This window comes from Dendrobates tinctorius, unplaced genomic scaffold, assembly GCF_039654945.1.
Source record: "Dendrobates tinctorius isolate UK_male_01 unplaced genomic scaffold, ASM3965494v1 ptg000069l, whole genome shotgun sequence".
Taxonomy (NCBI): domain Eukaryota; kingdom Metazoa; phylum Chordata; class Amphibia; order Anura; family Dendrobatidae; genus Dendrobates; species Dendrobates tinctorius.
In genome coordinates this window covers 25,724,229-25,744,399 of record NW_027361737.1, presented here as the reverse complement: position 1 = coordinate 25,744,399, position 20,171 = coordinate 25,724,229, and the positions used below count along the sequence as shown (strand labels likewise).

General features: G+C 42.8%; 2 protein-coding genes across 6 annotated transcripts in view; one reads left to right on the top strand and one right to left on the bottom strand.

The window, feature by feature from the left end:
- Positions 1–629, top strand: part of NGEF (neuronal guanine nucleotide exchange factor) — a 257,073-nt gene extending 256,444 nt beyond the window's left edge. For all 5 annotated transcript variants that reach the window (XM_073581245.1, XM_073581246.1, XM_073581247.1 and 2 more), the window contains one exon: positions 338–629. In XM_073581245.1, the coding sequence (XP_073437346.1) occupies positions 338–522 (185 nt within the window). In that variant the 3' untranslated portion in view covers positions 523–629. The remainder of the gene's footprint in view (positions 1–337) is intronic.
- A 1,114-nt stretch (positions 630–1,743) lies between these two features.
- SNORC (secondary ossification center associated regulator of chondrocyte maturation) overlaps positions 1,744–20,171 on the bottom strand; it is a 38,790-nt gene continuing 20,362 nt past the window's right edge. The window contains exon 3 of the mRNA XM_073581112.1: positions 1,744–1,870. Coding sequence (XP_073437213.1) covers positions 1,761–1,870 — 110 coding nt within the window. The 3' untranslated portion in view covers positions 1,744–1,760. The remainder of the gene's footprint in view (positions 1,871–20,171) is intronic.

Here is a 20,171-nt window from a genome sequence, read left to right as displayed (position 1 = left end):
ACTACAGAGCTCGGACTCTGCCGACTCACTACATGGGCGTAAATAGGATGATAATTAGTATTGGAACCTGTGTCTCTACACATGATAACGATGTAGAACTTTCTTTCACAGTGATAGAATCTACTCAGTTTCAGCCATAAATTTCCAATTACGGTATAGTTATTGGTAACCAATGATAGAATCTATTCAGTTTCAGCCATAAATTTCCAGTTGCGGTAAATTTATTGGTAACCAATGTTTTATGTAGAATATGGCAGCTTTATGTGATCAGAACATAGAAGCCACAGTAATAGCTTCCCCAGATCATATAACATTCAGTTTTCCCTTTTTGTCCCAGGTTGGGTGTTTGGTGAACGTTTGCACGACCAAGAGAGGGGCTGGTTCCCCAGCACAGTGACAGAAGAAATACTGAACAAGCACGTCAGGACACAGAATCTGAAGGAGTGCTTCAGGGTGCACAAAACCGATGAAGGCAGTCAGAACAAAGACCGGCGGAAGATGGGAAGCAGAACGCGGCAGTGACCCCCGGAGATGGCATGGGGCAGCATGCTCGGGGAGGGGACAGGGAAAGGAGCAGTGTGTCTGTGACGCGATGCAACTATTCTATATAAATATATGTATATTATCTACAGATGTGTGTTACTGTTCTACAGGCAACCATACAATAATGCAATAGGACAAAGGAGGTTTAGGTTCAAAAGCAAGGACACATCATGCAGACAAAGATGAGCACACACACAGAAGGTTTATAGGCAGATTATATATTGGCTTTATATCTTATATAATAGACATTGGTAATGTATTAAGGACAGGTAACGGTACTACAACTCCCATCAACCAGCGCTGGAAGCTGGTGGACTGTTGACTACAGAAGCCTGACTCCTGACAAATAAAAATGGTGGAAGAGTCTTCTGTTCTGCCATATATCCTTCTACCAAATGTATTAGGGAGGGGTCACGTGTGAAATTTGTCTTCGGCGTAGTCAGATGGATGTATAAAATCAGACCGAAATCGGAACACAATACTCGGACTGGCCAGCGGGTCTCCCTGCTCAAGCATGACAGCTTAAATTTCTGTGCAGCTGTCACATTCGGGTCGGTAGAGCCACCGGACAGTCCGTGCTTTGTGTTCCAATCTTGATCCGATTTATACGGCCATCTGACTGACCCTGAATTCTAGACATCAACTATGTCTTAAAACATGTCTCCAGCCTGGAGTATAGGAATTAAAATATCTTCACAATATAGAGGAGGAAACACGAATAACCGCCACAAGCGTCATTATGGTCTACGTGCCACACAATCATACGACAGAATACATTTTGTGAGAAAATAATTGTTTTTTGGGTACACGGTGCTGGTATTTGCTCCAATTTTAGCCTGTATTATGCCAGTGCCCACACCTCACACTTTTATATCAGCTCCTCAATATATTTTTATTTCATTATTATCTAACTGAAGGTGTCGGCTGTATCCATTGCTTATATCGTGGTGTGAGCATTTTCTTTTTATCTTGTTTTATATTCACGGTCATGCAATCTGGCGGTATTTTTGAAGGTGGAGGGGGGTTGTATAGGTCCCATATTAAGGCTTGTAAATAAGATGTCTGGGTTCTACGAACCAGTGTTCCCAGTACAAAGCCATTGATAAAACCATTTATTGAGGAAAATGGGATCTACGTGCAGTTCGCTTGCTCGTGTTTAAGCTCACAGTTTCAACCTGACCATAAAGGGTAGAAACACAATGTGATTCTTTATTGGTTTAAGAAGCAGAGAATTTTCTGAGTGTGATAACAATCAGAGCGATGAGGACGGAGGTGCCAAGTAGAGCTGCCAAGACGATTGCAGCGACGGCTCCAGGACCTAAGGAACCTGCGGACAAAAATAGAAGAAAAAAATACTGAAAAATAATTCTTTTATACAGTATAGGCGATTTCATTCTTCCAAAAGTGTACATTTTACTAAACGACCTAATAATCTGTACTGACTAAAGTGAGCTAGGATACATTCCAACAATGAGTTTTGTGGAGTCTTTTACTCTGCAGATTTAAAAAAAAAAAAAAATCCAAGTAACATATTTTACTTCATTGGTGCAGAAAATCTACAACATCAAACACTCATCGTGGGAACGTAACCTTAAAGGAATTTTCCAGTTTATGAAAACCTCTGCAGCTGGCTGGAAAAAAAAACAAATTGGTTGTACTCATCCTCCCCGGGTCCAACATTACTCCCACTGTCTGCTATTGACTGCAACGCTGACATTGAAGTTTATGAGGTCAAACATACAAACTTGAAACTGAAGTTTACGTTGCAACCCCGCTGCTAATCCATAGATGATGAGAAAAAAAAACGTTTTGGTACCGTGTAAGCCAGTTGAAAAAAGATTGGTTGTTCTCAGTGGGAGAAATGAAATAATAATCTTGTAGTTATGATACCTTTTAATGACTACCAAAAATAAAAATTAACGTATGCTACAAAGAAAGCTTTTGAGACTACTTAGTCTGCTTTGTAACATCACTTATTTTATTTCTGGTAGTCATTAAAGGTATCATAACTACAAGATTATTATTTTGTTTCTCCCACTGAGAGCAATCAATTTTAATCCTTAGGCCGGAGTCACACTAGCGATTAAATCGGACTAATGCAATGCGATAAAAAAATCGCATTGCATTCGTCCCAATGTTATTCTATGGTGCTGCTCCCATCATCCGTTTTTTTATCGGATCTGTTCCTCGGACCGAGACAATCGCAGCATGCTGCGATTGTCACCAATTTTCGGATTGGATTCGCCAATCCAAGTCTATGGGTGCGATTAAAAATCGCATTGAAAATGCACCACACGTGTGACTTGCGATAAAATCGCAAGACTTCTGCAGGTCAACAGGAAAGAGCATCAGGCATTGACATTGGATGTCAATTTGATGCTTAGATGTGAATAAAATCGGTTCATTGCCGGTAATTTGGATGACAGACGGATCCCTGGACAAGAAATCTTTGTGCGATTTTGTACCGTTAAAATCGGACCGATTTTTTAATCGTTTGGTGTGACTCCGGCCTTAGATGCAACACCACAATCTTTATGTCACCCTAGCCTCTAGGAACAGTCCTCAGAAAAGAAAGAAAATATTGACCCCTTAACGACCTATAGGTACGTCATAAGCTGTGTTCCTGCACTCCATGCAGGCTCCAGAGCTGAGCCCGCATGTTTTCCGGCACATGTCAGCTAATCTCATCAGCTGACCTGTGCCCCTAACAGCTGCTGGTGGAATCGCGCTCCACCCACAGATGTTAACATGTTAAATGCTGCTGTCAATCTCTGCCAGTGGCAATTAACATGCTCGCGCCGGAAGTGGTTCACAAACCCCGCCCATGACACATGACCACAGGTTGTTGAGGGGTTGGTATGACAATCTGGGGTCTGCAGCAGACCCTTATAGTTGTCATTGCTGGATTGTTGTGGAAGGCGCTCATGGCAGGTGATCATTTTAGCTACACAGAGCAGCCGTGCAATGTGTAGCACAAGCTATCAGATGATCGCAGCTTCTAGTCTCCCATGGAGACTATTGAAGCCCGTGAAAAGTGAAAAAAAAAAATTTTAAAAAATATTTAGAAAATTAAAAAAATATAACAAATCAAATCACCCCTCTTTTGCACCATTCAAGAAAAGCAATAAAAAATGCACATATTTGGTATCACCGCGTTCAGATACTCCTGAGCTATCAGAAAAATATAAAAAAAAATATTCCGATAGGTAAATAGCGTAACGAGAAAAATATCAAAACGCCAGAATTACATTTTTTAGGTCAACACAACATTGCAATAAAATGCAATTACAGGCGAATAAAACAACGTATCTACCCAAAAATGGTATCAATAAAAGCATCAGCTCAGCGCACAGAAAATAAGCCCTCACCCAGCCCTAGGTCCCAAAAAATGGAGATGCTGGTCTCAAAATATGGCGCCATTGTTTTTTTTTTTGCCAAACTTTGGACTTTTTTTCACTATTTAAATAAAACATAACCTACTGTATACATGTTTGGTATCAGTGAACTCATAATGACCTGGAGAATCATTTTGCTCCATGAATTCAACACATACCCATTATAGTCTATGGTGTTATTCACATGTCTGTGGTTTTTTCTGATCGTGTGTCGGTGCAAAATTCACGGAGACATGTCTGTTTTTTTTCCGGTTTCACATATGAAAACTGCCAATACAAGTTTATGGATCCGTAAAAAAAATACACGGATTGCATCAGTGTACAATACATGTGCTGTACATATTTAATATTGCAAAGTATAGGACAAAATTTGCTCTTTATTTATCCAACCGTGAAAAGCACTGATGACACAGATGGTATAACGGACACATGGACCGCACACTGATCCAAAATATTGATGACACTGATGGTAAAAATGGACGCACTGATCCAAACACTGGTGACACCGGTATCATTTTTTCCTTTTAAAAGAAGCGCTCCTCCTCCCATCACTGTTTTTATCCTCTTAATATATTGCAAAGATCATATTATATAGTATACACTGTGTATTTACAATTGCTCATTTTGCCTTTCTACCCAGCTAATTCTTCACTTTTCTTTATTTTGTGTAGAAACAGGAAGTCTATTTTCCCTGCATTTATCATTCCCCTCTTCAACTCCTGACTCTGCTCCTCTCCCCTGTACCAGGCACTCTTGCAATGATGAGTCATTCACGGAAAATTGACCTCCTGTTTCTACATAGCGCCTAGAAGGATTCAGCTAATCAATTTTTAACCACGTGATGTCATAGACCTAATGGAAAAGAGAAGAATTATCTGGGTAGAAAGGCAAAATGAGCAATTGTAAGTGCACAGTGCCGTATAATATGATGACTGCAATATATTAAGAGGATAAACATTTTGATTGGAGGGGGAGGGCTTCATTAAAGTAATAACTCCCAACTTCCCCTATTGGCATGTGTGTGAATCCTGCTGATATGTTTCTAATATATATGGCCAGCTAGGTAAATTATAGTTACTTTCTCTGCAAGTTGTCTCTGGAATTACTCAGCTCCATTCAAATACATACTGAAATACACCGGTGTGGTGCACATTGTAAAAGCTGAATATACATCACCGATGAGCTGTAATAAACATGACTGTAAACCAAGCTTTTCTCTTTTCTGTTAACAACCAGCAGAATGGTAAATGCAGCTCTAGAGTACTGTGCCGGATGTAACTCAGTGATCAGTACAAGGTGAGTAATGTAAGGTTAAGTTCCCACAATGAGTTTTTGGGAGTTTATGCAGAGTATTTTAACTGCATTAAAAATGCAACATCTTAGAGTTCCAGCAAAATGGATTTCTAAAAAATCTCATGCCCACTGTGCTTTTTATGCTGCATTAACTGACCTGTAGAAGTTTTAAAAAAAACAAAGCAGCTTTATCTAAAACATGACACACCAAAAAGACAAAAAAAAAACAAATGAAAGGGTTGAGGATGAGGAACCATGCATACCAGGATAGGGATGAGGAACAATGCATACCAGGATAGGAATGGGATGGCTATGGATACAAAGACAGATGAGGAGGCCATGCATACAAGGATTGGGATGAGGAGGCCAATGGATACAAGGATGGGGATGAGGGGGCCATGCATACAAAGATAGGGATGAGGCGGCCATGCATACAAGGATGGGGATGAGGAACAATGCAGAACAGGATAGGGAGGAAGAGTCATGCATACCAGAATAGAGATGAGGGGGCCATGCAGACTAGGATGGGGATGAGGGGGCCATTCATACCTGGATGGGGATGAGGAGCCATGCATACAAGGATGGGGATGAGGAGGCCATGCATATCGAGAAAGGGATGAGGAAGCCATGCATATAGGGAAAGGGATGAGGAGGCCATGCATACAAGGATAGGGATGAGGGGGCCATGCATACCACCATGGGGATGAGGAGCCATGCATACAAGGATGGGGATGAGGGGGCCATGCAAACCACCATGGGCATGAGGAGCCATGCACACTAGGATAGAGATGAGGGGCCATGCAGACCAGTATGGGGATGAGGAACAATTCATAAGAGGATAGGGATGAGGGGCCATGCAGAACTGGATGGGGATGAGGAGTCATGCATAGCAGGATAGAGATGAGGGGGCCATGCAGTCCAGGATGGAGAAGGCAGTCATGTACACCAGGATAGAGATGAGGGGGCCATTCAGACCAGAATGAGGTTGAGGGGCCATGCATACCAGGATAGGGATGAGGGGACAATATATACGCGGCTTATACTCGAGTCAATAAGTTTTCCCAGGTTTTGTGGCAAAATTAGGTGCCTTGGCTAATACTTAGGTCGGCTTACAGTCGAGTATATATGGTAATTTCTAGATATAAACTATACTATAGCATTCAAAGATGGATATAAGATGGATATGGCTCAAATAATGTATGTAATACATTTTCTTTTTACTACCAGAATGCGCAGAATACGTCTATTATAGTAACTATGAGGTTTCCTGTGGGCTTTGTGCAGTAAGAAATGTCATTTCTGCCCACCTCAATCAGAGTACAGCTTTCATTTTCTTATCAACGCAGGATAATCAGATGCGTTCTCTAGTGTTGTGAATTTGCTTTCTGGCCTACCTCTGGTTACTAGTGAAGGTAGTGGAGCTGGTTATATTGATAGAGGGGTCGCGAGTTCTCGTCCCTGGCTCCCTCTGATGGTTACTGGAGGTAATAGAGCTGATCTAATTAACAGAGGCCTGCCACCTGATAATGAGGATGACTGGAGTTTCTGACTGGATTTAAGACAGCCGACTCCCTCTATCCCTGCTGGTGATTTTTCCTGCCTCCTGAGGTCTTAGTTTCCAGCTCAGTCCCTGCATACTCAAGCTAAGTGTTCTTTTGCTATTGTTCACATTTGATTTGGTTTTGTCTATTTCAGTTTTGCGTGGTCAGCCAGCCCCGGCTGGGGCTGTACTGAATTTTCATCATTATGTTACTGTTTGTACAAGTTTGCTTTTGTCCCTTATTAGATTGGCCTCTTTTTGCTCTGCTTTCAGAATATACCAGAGTGCTGATATAGTGGGCGAAGTCTAGTGACTTCAGTATTTTTCTATCAGACGTGTTGGGCATTTTTACAGGGTTTTTTGCATGATTGCAGAAAGAGTCTTTCTTTTCCTGTCCTGTCTAGTTAGTGTGGGCCCCATCATTTGCTCAGTCTATTTTTCTACCTGCGTTTGTGTTTTCATCTTGTCTCACCGACAATACATGTGTGGGGGCTGTCTATTCCTTTGGGGTCTGCTCTGGGGCAGTTTAGATTTCCCCTTTCTTGCTTTAGGCTTATTTAGTTCTCCAGCTGTGTCGATGCATCTAGGATCATCGTAGGTACGCTCCACGGCTACTGCTAGTTGTGTGGATAGGATCAGGGGTCTGCAATCTGCTTAGTTACCAACCTCTCTGGTTTTCTGTGGCTTAGCTTGGTCTTGCTTTCCTCCTCGGTGACCCAATCAGAACACACTGGTGTCTTTATTTAATATTTTTTCATTTTGTAGTTTTATTTTTTTTTTTTTACTTTACGATAAATGTAAAATGTTATATATAGCTTCAAGAATTAAAATATAACTAAACAAGCCGAAGAAATTTACTAAACCTCTTGTTATATGGTTTTATTGTTGGCTGCAGTATTTACCCATTTTTTTGTATTAATAGTTAGACCTTGGATGGGCAGCAAAGAATCAACCAATAGTGAGAGAATCCATCTATTACCAGATATTTATCAACCAGGGATGTTTTAACCAAATATGGATCATAATTAGTGAAACGAAATCATTTGTTGTCTATGGGGAATGCTTGTCCTTTTTTCTATTCTTTAGCTGTATATTCAGCAGCTGCACAGATTCTGATCGGAATAGCGAAATTAAATTCCCAAAGTGACCCAAATGTGTTGTTTAAGGAACTAATATTCTTATCCGAAGCATAAAATGAAGCTGCATTTTCAGAAAAAGCTGTCATGTGTACAAGAGTAATAACACTATTTCTGTGCATTAGGGTAAATTCACACTGAGCAATTTTCAGCGTTTTTTTCTGCAGAAAAACCTGATCTATTGGCAGCAAAGAAGCTGCAGAAAAAAGCATGTTTTCCTTGTTTTTTCTTGCGCTTTTCATAGCATTTTTGAAGTTTTTTGTAGCGGTTTTGGCATGGTAGATTGTCTCTTGTGCATGCTGATAAAGTTTAGTATCGAAAAAAAAAAGTCCTATTCCAAAGAATGAGGTTTTGGCACAAAAAAAAAACGTAGCAAAACCTGATACGTGCATTTTTCTGTGTTTTTTTTCACCACCATTCAAGTCAATGGGTGAAAAACACTAAAAAAAAAGATCTATGTCCAAAAAAAACATGCAAAGCATAAAATCCTGATGACAAAAAAACAATGTGCAGGAGATTTCTGAAATCTCATAGACATAGCTGGTACTGTAAAACGCAGCTGAAAATTAGCATTAAAAAATGCAGCAAAAATGCCCAGTGTGAACATAGCCTTACATGAATTGCATCCTGCATTTTTGTTATAGCTTCACTTTGTGCTCTGCCTTTTTCTTAATTTTACAGTTTATTGCTTGCTGCCTAGGTTACTAGCCACCCCTGCAGTCTATCAGAAGAGTCCAGTTTCCACAGTGAGCAGTGACCCTCCTGAAGCTTCCTAGCCATCTTCATTGCCAATGCACGCCTCCAATTCTGCAGAAGTAAATCTGCATTGGCAAGCAGCACGGAATAGTGCACAGACACAGTTCAGACCAGCAGCGCGACCATGGTCCTGGTCTGACCGTCAATCTTCAGGAGTGAACTGTGCCCCGTGAGAAGGTGGTCGGGAGGCAGAGGAGACGTGCACTATTCAAGAAATAATTATAGATGACCTATTCTGACTCTTCCTGCTGGCTATAAATCCCAAGCGTTCTAGCTATCAGCTTCTTAGATAATTGTATAACTTGTACTTACACCAGGCATCCTCAGTAGTTTTAACTCCACTGGAAATGCTACTGTAGAAAGACCAGGAGAAACAATGCTGTTTTCTTCCAAAATCTTGTATTAGTTTACAATGGACATTAGGTTAAAAGGGGTAATCTGTACAGGGGAGTACACATGCGGATGATGCAGAGCTGCTGGGTTCTTCATAGCAGAAGCTGGGGTCAGTTTTGCACTCTGCAATCTCCTTGATGAAGTCACAGAAGGAAAATGGAGGAAAAGAAGCTTGATTGGCTCTTCTGTATTTTGACCCAATAGAGGTCCACTTCTCTTGTATATTGTATGGCAGCTTAGAAACTATTGGGTTAACGCCCCGAGCGGTATCCAGGTAGCTGAGACTAGGTAGGTGCGTGTATGCCTTGGCTAACTGGAGCTCTAGGAGCAGGTCGCTGAGCTCTAGGAATTTTGAACTATCCTTGACGAATATTTTGGGGAAATCCTGTAGACGCTTAAACAGTGCATTCTCTATGGCTTCAGGACTGCCAAAGCTACATTCTAGTCTTTCCCATGCAGCCATGAGACCAGCTGCTGGATTGCTGATGTGGACGGATCTGAGCCTCTTGACCTGCTCTGTGGATTGAGATCCGAGCCACCTGATTAGCAGATCCAGCTCTTCAGCAGCAATGATGCCAAGGTCACTAATTGCGGCTTTAAAGGAACATTTCCAACCTCTGTAATTCTCAGGCTGGTCATCGAACCTTGCGAGACCGGTGTTGGCGAGTTCTCGGCGTATCATGTACCTCACAAAATTGGACCTGTCTGTTCTTTTTGACTTTGGAGAAACATTTGCTGGCTGAGTGATTCTGTTAGCGTGGGTCGTAGCTTCTTGGTTCAAGAACATGGGAAGATACAGAGTGGTGTAGGCATTTAGACTAGCAACCGGTTTGTGGCATATGATCTCTGTTGTGTGCGGGGCTGGTACCACACAGTTGTCGAGAGCGCAGCGCCTTGTCGGCATGTTAGGTTGCATGTAGACGTTGGCGTATGGCATTTTCTGAGGTGTAGGGTCAGGCTGTGTATTGATGCATGAAGGAGGTTTGGGTTTGAATGTTTGTGGTACATTTGACTGACCTTGAAAGCTGGGAGCTGCAGGCGGATCAACATCCTGATGATCTAGAGAGAGGTAGGTGCTGACGGGAATGTTGTTGATGGTCAGGGGTTTGTTGGTTTGGCTCAGCACATAATTTCTTGTGTGCTTAAGTGGGTCTTCCGGGTCAAGTTCATACGAATTGAAGCTGCCTCCTTGGCTCCCACCTAAAGCCTGCTCGAAGACCTTTAGGTTTGCCACGGCTGCTGCATGTTCATATTCCTACTGCAGGGCTTCCGTTTCTGCCTTCTTGCGTGCAGATTCAGCTTTCATCTCTGCTTCCTTGCGTGCAATCTCTGCTTTCTTGCGTGCAGATTCCATTTCCATCTCTGCTTTCTTGCATGCAGATTCCATTTCCATCTCTGCTTTCTTGCGTGCAGATTCTGTTTCCATCTCTGCTTTCTTTTTAGTGAAAATGGCTTGCACTTTCGTAGATTCTGCTTCAGCGCGTGCTCTTATGAACTGCTCACTGAGGGTTGAGTACCTTGATGAGCTTGATTTGACTGAGTGCTTTGAGCTCTTAGCGGACCTGGATCTGTGCGATGCAGCTTCTGACATCTGTGCGATTTTTGCTTCTGTCTTGTTAACGATGTCGCGCCCGATGCTATCTCATTCGGCATTGAGCTGTTGGAAGTCCTGGCATTCCTTTATTGACTCTGACGTATTTAATTTCAGTAGTGTAGAGATATATTTTTTGCAAGTGTCTTTGTAAGATTGGTATTATTATTATTTATTTATAAAGCACCATTGGTTCCATGGTGCTGTACATGAGAAGGGGTTACATACAAATTACAGATATCACTTAAAGTAAACAAACTAACAATCACAGACTGATATAGAGGGGAGAGATGACCCTGCCCTTTCGGGCTTACATGCTACAGGATAGTGGGGAAGGAGACAGTAGGTTGGGGGGCTGCAGCAGCTCCAGTGATGGTGAGGCGGTAGCTCCAGTTTGGTGAGGAGGCAGTGGTAATGGCTGTCATTGGTATGCAGAGTACAATTGTTCAAGGACTCCCTCTGGTGGTAACTCGTGAAAGGTATACTGGGAGATGCTGTTAATGTGACTCTGCAGTCTTTGCCATAAGACGAATATATTACAAGAAAGTTCATGTTTAATGATTTCAAGGTTTTAACTCCACTGGCAATGCAGCTGTAGAAAGACCAGGAGAAACGATGCGATTTTCTTCCAAAATCTTGTATTAGTTTACAATGGACAGTAGGTAAAAAGGGGTAATCTGTACAGGGGAGTACACATGCGTCTTGAGTAATGGCCGCTGTAGGCTAAACTGAAGAAGAAGGGAGGAGCAACCTAATACAGAGCTCTACTACAGGAGGGACATAGGGACCATTTTCACACAGTCTAATTCTACCTAGCAACAACAGGGAATTTTGCTGATTGGAGGAAGAACTAAACACAGAGAAATATACATTACAGGTTGTTCTCATTTGTGGGACACAACATTACCCCTTTAAAATCACGTCTGTGGAAAAAAAGCTAAAATATTCCTGGTCATGAATGGAGGAAAATTAATTGAGATGGTTAAATAATGAGATCCACACCCTTTATTACTGTGCGTCTTTATATACATCCCCTTTCACTCTAGGTCCTTCACCAGAGAAGACATGACTGCTTTGCAGGTGATATTACACATTTACGAGCAAAGTACTGTGCATTATTGGGGACTTGGCATTCGGCTTTAACCCCTTCCCGACCTGTGACACAGCATATGCGTCATGAAAGTCGGTGCCAATCCAACCTATGACGCATACCCTGTGTCATGAATTCAAAGCCCCCCTGCGGGTCGGGTGACCGGGGTCAATGAAAGGTCACCTGACCCGCAGATACAGGGGGCTTTGTAATTCACCACAGGGGGCGTGGCTTTGCCCCCACGTGGCTACGATCACTCTGATTGGCTGTTAAAAGTGAAACAGCCAATCAGAGCGATAGTAATATTTCATCAATGAAAATTGATGAAATATTACAATCCAGCCATGGCCGATGCTGCAGTAGCATCGGACATGGCTGGAGACACCGATTTGACCCCCCCACCGGCAATCGCCCCCCCGCCACTGAATGACAGCGGCAATCTGCCGCCGCTGTCATCATCTGCCCCCCTGCCATTCCCTTCGCTCCCCGCCAGCATCCGATAACCCCCTCACCCACTCTGACCGCCCCCGGCACCTTCTAAGTCCCCCCGTCGCTCCCGGTGTCCGGCGGGTCCGGTTCATGGGCGCCGCCATCTTAGAAAATGGCGGGCGCATGCGCAGTGCGCCCGCCCGAATCTGCCGACTGCAGATTCCATTATTTCATTTTGATCACTATCACAGTGATCAAAATGAAATAAAAAGTACATGAACCCCCCGATTATCACCCCCATAGGTAGGCAGAACTAATAAAATAAAGAAAATATTTTTATTTTTATTTTTCCATCAGGGTTAGGGTTAGGGTTGGAAAGAGGGTTAGGGTTAGGGTTAGGATTGGAAAGAGGGTTAGGGTTAGGGTTGGAAAGAGGGTTAGGGTTGGAAAGAGGGTTAGGGTTGGAAAGAGGGTTAGGGTTGGAAAGAGGGTTAGGGTTAGGGTTGGAAAGAGGGTTAGGGTTGAAAAGAGGGTTAGGGTTGGAATTAGGGTTAGGGTTGGAAAGAGGGTTAGGGTTGTAAAGAGGGTTAGGGTTGGAATTAGGGTTAGGGTTGGAAAGAGGGTTAGGGTTGGAAAGAGGGTTAGGGTTAGAATTAGGGTTAGGCTTGTGGTTAGTGTTATGGTTAGTGTTGGGGTTAGGGGTGTGTTAGGGTTATGGTTAGGGTTGGGATTAGGGATGTGTTGGGGTTAGGGCTGTGGTTAGGGGTGTGTTGGGGTTAGGGTTGGAGTTAGAATTGAGGGGTTTCCACTGTTTAGGCACATCAGGGGGTCTCCAAACACGACATGGTGCAACCTTTGATTCCAGCCAATTTTGCGTTCAAAAAGTCAAACGGTGCTCACTCCCTTCCAAGCCCCGACGTGTGCCCAAACAGTGGTTTACCCCCACATATGGGGTATCAGCGTACTCAGGAAAAATTGCACAACAACTTTTGGGGTCTAATTTCTCCTGTTACCCTTGGGAAAATAAAAAATTGGGGGCTAAAAAATTATTTTTGTGGAAAAAAAATGTTTTTTTCATTTTCATGTCTCTGCATTATAAACTTCTGTGAAGCACTTGGGGGTTTAAAGTGCTCACCACACATCTACATAAGTTCCTTGGAAGGTCTAGTTTCCAAAATGGGGTCACTTGTGGGGGGTTTCCACTGTTTAGGCACATCAGGGGCTCTGCAAACGTAATGACGACTGCAGACTATTCCATCAAAGTCTGCATTTCAAAACGTCACTACTTCCATTCCGAGCCCTGACGTGTGCCCAAACAATGGTTCCCCCACACATATGGGGTATCAGCGTACTCAGGACAAACTGGACAACAACTTTTGGGGTCCAATTTCTCCTGTTACCCTTGTGAAAAAAAAATTGTGGGCTAAAAATCATTTTTTTTTAGGGAAAAAAATGATTTTTTATTTTCACAGCTCTGCATTATAAACTTCTGTGAAGCACTTGGGGGTTCAAGGTGCTCACCACACATCTTGATAAGTTCCCTGGGGGGTCTAGTTTCCAAAATGGGGTCACTTGTGGGAGGTTTCTACTGTTTAGGCACACAGGGGCTCAGCAAATGTAACATGACGCCCGCAGACCATTCCATCAAAGTCAGCATTTCAAAAAGTCACTACTTCCCTGCTGAGACCCAACGTGTGCCCAAACAGTGGTTTCCCCCCACATATGGGGTACCAGCGTACTCAGGACAAACTGGACAACAACTTTTGGGGTCCAATTTCTCCTGTTAACCTTGTGAATGTAAAAAATTGTGAGCTAAAAATTCATTTTTTGAGGAAAAAAAAGATTTTTTATTTTCATGGCTCTGCGTTACAATCTTCTGTGAAGCACTTCGGGGTTCAAGGTGCTCACCACACATCTAGGCAAGTTCCTTATGGGGTCTAGTTTCCAAAATGGGGTCACTTGTGGGGGGTTTCCACAGTTTAGGAACATCAAGGGCTCTGCAAATGTAACATGATGCCCGCAGACCATTCCATCAAAGTCAGCATACCAAAACGTCACTACTTCCCTTCCGAGCCCTGACGTGTGCCCATACAGTGGTCATCCCCCACATATGGGGTATCAGCGTACTCAGGACAGACTAGACAACAATTTTTGGGGTCCAATTTCTCCTGTTACCCTTGTGAAAAAAAAAATTGCGGGCTAAAAATCATTTTTTTTGAGGGAAAAAAATGATTTTTTATTTTCACGGCTCTGCGTTATAAACTTCTGTGAAGCACTTGGGGGTTCAAGGTGCTCACCATACATCTAGATAAGTTCCTTGGGGGGTCTAGTTTCCAAAATGGGGTCACTTGTGGGGGGTTTCTACTGTTTAGGCACACAGGGGCTCAGCAAATGTAACATGACGCCCGCAGACCATTCCATCAAAGTCAGCATTTCAAAATGTCACTACTTCCCTTCCGAGCCCCGACGTGTGCCTAAACAGTGGTCCCCCCCACATATGGGGTACCAGCATACTCAGGACAAACTGGAAAACAACTCTTGGGGTCCAATTTATCCTGGTACCCTTGTGAAAATAAAAAATTGCAGACTAAAAAATTTTTTTTTAGGAAAAAAAAAAAGATTTTTTATTTTCACTGCTCTGCATTATAAACTTCTGTGGATCACCTGGGGGTTCAAAGTGCTCACTATGCATCTAGATAAGTTCCTTAGGGGGTCTAGTTTCCAAAATGGGGTCATTTGTGGGGGAGCTCCAAAGCTTAGGCACACAGGGGATCTCCAAACACGACATGGTGTCCGCTAACGATTGGAGCTAATTTTCATTTCAAAAAGTCAAATGGCACTCATTCCCTTCTGCGCCCTGCCGTGCACTCAAACAGTGTCCCCCCCCCCACATATGGGGTACCAGCGTACTCAGGACAATCTGGAAAACAACTTTTGTGGTCCAATTTCTCCTGTTACCCTTGTGAAAATAAAAAATAGCGTGCTAAAAAATCATTTTTGAGGAAAAAAAAAGATTTTTTATTTTCACTGCTCTATGTTATAAACTTTTGTGAGGCACTTGGGGGTTCAAAGTGCTCACTACACATCTAGATAAGTTCCTTAAGGGGTCTAGTTTCCAAAATGGTGTCACTTGTGGGGGAGCTCCAATGTTTAGGTGCACAGGGGCTCTCCAAACGCGACATGGTGTCCGATAACGATTGGAGCTAATTTTCCATTCAAAAAGTCAAATGGCGCTCCTTCCCTTCCGGGCCTTGCTGTGCACCCAAACAGTGGTTTATGACCACATATGAGGTATTGGTGTGCTCAGGAGAAATTGCCCAACAAATTTTAGGATCCATTTTATCCTGTTGCCCATGTGAAAATGAAAAAACTGAGGCTAAAAGATAATTTTTGTGAAAAAAAAGTACTTTTTTTTTTTTACGGATCAATTTGAGAAGCACCTGGGGGTTCAAAGTGATCACTATGCATCTAGATAAGTTCCTTGGGGGGTCTAGTTTCCAAAATGGGGTCACTTGTGGGGGAGCTCCAGTGTTTAGGCACACAGCGACTCTCCAAACGCGACATGGCAACCGCTAAATATTCCAGCATATTTTCCATTCAAAAAGTCAAATGGCGCTCCTTCCCTTCTGAGCCCTGCCGTACGCCCAAACAGTGGTTTATGACCACATATGAGGTATCGGTGTACTCAGGGGAAATTGCTCAACAAATTTTAGGATCCATTTTATCCTGTTGCCCATGTGAAAATGAAAAAATTGATGCCGAAAGGAAATTTGTGTTGGAAAAATTAAAATGTCCATTTTTTCCTTCCACATTGCCTTAGCTGCTGTGAAACACCTGAAGGGTTAATAATCTTCTTGAATGTGGTTTTGAGTAGCTTGAGGGGTGCAGTTTTTAGAGTGGTGTCACTTTTGGGTATTTTCTGCCATATAGACCCCTCAAAGTGACTTCAAATGTGAGGTGGTCCCTAAAAAAAATGGTTTTGTAAATTTTGTTGTAAAAATGAGAAATCACCGGTCAACTTTTAACCCTTATAACTTCCTAACAAAAAAATATTTTGCTTCCAAAATTGTGCTGATGTAAAGTAGACATGTGGGAAATGTTATTTAGTAACTATTTTGTGTCACATAACTCTCTAGTTTAACAGAATAAAAAATTCAAAATTTGAAAATTGCGAAATTTTCAAAATTTTCGCCAAATTTCTGATTTTTTCACAAATAAACGCAAAAATTATTGACCTAAATTTACCACTAACATGAAGCCCAATATGTCAAGAAAAAACAATCTCAGAATCGCTAGGATGCGTTGAAGCGTTCCAGAGTTATTACCTCATAAAGGGACACTGGTCAGAATTGCAAAAAATGGCCAGGTCATTAAGGTCAAAATAGGCTGGGTCATGAAGGGGTTAACAATTAAAAGAAGCAGAGGAAAGGTGTTTATTTTTAGAAAATTTTAGGTTACGTTTTTCATTACTGCGTCAGGAGAGATAATATTGGAAAATAATTGTGCAGGAAAAGGGTCTAAAAACTTTTTGGAAAATGACATTTCCAATTTGCAATGTTAGTGGAGAGGTCACCAGTGAGCCGGGTGGGGATCAGACAACAGGCGCCTCCATTGATCGGCTGTTATTTGCGCTGACGGGATGTAAACAGAACTGCAAAGCACAGCTGCATTCAGTGTGTAGCAGTTGTTGTCGGGAACTACACAGCTCCAATTCTTTCTGTTGATACGCCATCATTATGTTGTGGACTGACGAGTCCAAACCCTTTAATCGAGAACGCACTGAGGTGGATTTATTTTCTAAGACTGCAATTAGTGATACCTAGAATTAAAAAAAAGGATTATAGTTCTTCAATTCACTGAAATTTCCACATATAAGTTTCAGAAAGAAAAACTGGCAGAGAGATCAATGGGTTTGTGCTCTTCCTTAGTCTACTCTGATTCATAGGAAAAGCTTTTCCTCACAAGTTAATAGAGCAAAGCTTCCAGAGGAGAATATCGTTCTTTATGGCATGTTCTTCCACACAGCATGATGGTCGCAAAACCCTTACACAAAATGAAGTTCTTACAGTGTTCCCCATATAGTATGATGCCCCACAGTCCCCATACAGTATGATACCCCACAGTCCCCATACAGTATGATGCCCCATAGTACCCATACAGTATGGTGCTGGTCCCATGCACTTTATGCGGTACCTGGATGGTGTACCTATGTGTTAATGTCTCATTGTAAAATGTCCATGTGTATTGTTGCTGTATATGAAGTTCCCTTTAAGTATTTGTGTATTGTCATGTGTTCACTATGTTAACTGCTGTCTGTATGTAGGTTAGGGACAGTAAAGGGTTAGTTTGTGGGCTGGACTTGCAGCCTTAGAGCAGGAAGCGGTCTGTCCCTGTCTGTGACAGAAAGGACCCCCATCTGGGGCCTAAATGTGTCCCTGCTTGGGACAGAAGGAGCCTCCGTCTGGGGCACATGTGTGTCCCTGTCTGAGACAGAAGAGGCCCCCCTCTGGGGCACATGTGCGTCCCGTTTGGGACAGAGGGAGCTTACCCCCGGCTGGGGAGAACCCAGGCTGGCAGGACTGTCGGGCAGCAGTGGGTGCTCCATCAAAGACTGTGAGCTCCGGAGAGCTTACTGAGAGTCATGGGCTTTGCTGCGTTCCTTTGTCTGGGACTAGAACTGTCATTTCATGTGCAAGGTGCCAGGGTGCTCACTGACTGTGACCTAGAGGACTTCATCCCGTGCCACCTTGTTACACCTCCACAGCTCTTCACATAGTATAATTTCCCAATGGTGCCCCCCATGTGATATGATACCTCCATACTGTATTCCTCCACACAGTATGAGGCTTCCAAAGCCCTCACACAGAATGATGTTCCTACAGTGTTCCCATATAGTATGATGCCCAACATTGTTCCTCCCCACACTATGATGTTCTTAAAATGATGTAGGAGCAAGCTAGCATGGCTGAACTGTTTGAAGAAAATGTAGCGCAGCATTAACCCCTTAATAGAAGAAATTCTCTGGTCCACAGATGCATCCAAGTGTACCAGTACTCAAATCAGTAATCAAAGTATGCCAGTACCCCTGTGGTGAAGCCAAGGATGGCCAAGAAGCTGAGGATGTCCTGGAACATAATTTACTGCATTCCTTTTATTCCCAGTTTGCTTGTTTCTCCTGCTGCTAACTACTATCACTGGAACTTGTCTCAAGTACTCTGTGTCTGTAATGATGAGAGGTGACCCTCAAGCTTTTTTACCACCATTCAGCTGTTATCAACTTGCTGTCTTAAAAGTAAAGTTAATTATGTTCAACTGCTGCTTTCTCCCGTTTCCTCCCTACAATCACCATCATATGGGGTATGCCACAGACTATCCAACTATAAGGGAGCAGTAATGCCGGCGCCACTCCCACACATTCACAATCATGTGCCCACCATTGCATCAGTGTGCCAGGCATCAGGCACTGGGTACTGTCCACACTGCAGGAAGATACAATACCAGTTTGGACACACCTTATTGTAATGTGCACGTTGTAGATAAAGTCTGATGGATGTGAAATCATGAAGGAACACAAGAAACAAGGAGCAAAGAAAGGAGTGTGTGAATGTGTGGCTGAATTATACTACGTGTGTGAGTGTGTATGGCTGCATTATACTGTGTGTGTGTATTATACTGTGTGTGGGGGAGCGTCATTATATTATGTGTAACAACAGAGAGACCAAAAAAGCGATCATATAGTCCATAATATATTTTGAACTTTCATAGAAAAATCCTTTATTGAATAAATAAACATACACAGGTTAAAGAGGCATAAACACCACAAGGTGAATCTAGCTTAAAAAGCACAAGGCGCTGGTGTAAAGACATAATATCCCCACATAATTATAATGTGATTCATAATGGATTATCCACATGACCAAAAATAGATATCCTCCATAGAGTTACTCCCAAAGTGCTACAGCATGGCCAAATAGATTAGGTACATGCTGCTGATAGCATGATACTGTATGTGAACAGATTGATCTATTAGTGATCGTTCTGTGCCTGTCATTCTTTCTCAGCCAATGTAAAGCATTGAACCACTTCAATACTGTCCATCATGCTCGTTTAACTGCCTGAACTCAGAGCATGTTAAATGCAACCAAAAGGTTTCTGTGTGACAGTGGTCCCCTATGCTCACCCGTCCCCAGGGGCAAGAGGATCCTGCCAGTTCAGTAACTACCGAACATGCGTCCGACATGCAGCCTCGGTGATTTGAACATATTTTACGAGCACGCCGAAGTCACTCGGTTAGCACTCGAGCATACTCGGTCAGCACTCGAGCATACTCGGTCAAAACTAGAGATGAACGAACCTTTAAAAGTTCGGTTCGATTCGCTGAACGTTTAAACATTCGACGAGCGTACCCGAACTCCATTGAACTCAATGGGAGGCCAAACCAAACTTATACACAACACCTTAAGGGGTGACAAAAAGCTTTCCAAACAACTAAAATTATGGGCAGACACCATGAAAAGTGGCATCAATTGACACACAGTAGACATTTGCAAATGGCACAGCAGCAGTCATCCATGGGCCATGCATGAGGTATTAGGGTCTGGGCCAGAATTTACAGCTTTGAATAGAAGTTTCAATGAAGACCTGGTGGTTAAGGGAGTGGTGTAAGCCTTCTTTGCCGGGAGCCCTGATACCTCATGCAACAGCTTTAATTTTTTTTTCTAGCCACACTCAGATGGCACAAACATTAGTTTCATACAGTACTATTGGTGGAAAACTGTAAGGAGCGTATCACAGATTGTTGACTGATCAACTGATCCACAGTAGAACCTTTTATAATGGCACAGAAGCAGTCAGCCATGGGCCGTACATGAGGTATCAGGGTCTGAACCAGCATTTACAGCTTTGAATTGTAGTTTCAATGACGACCTGATGGTTAAGGGAGCAGTGTAAGCCTTCTTTGCAGGAAGCCCTGATACCTCAAGCAACGGTTCCAATTTTTTTTTTG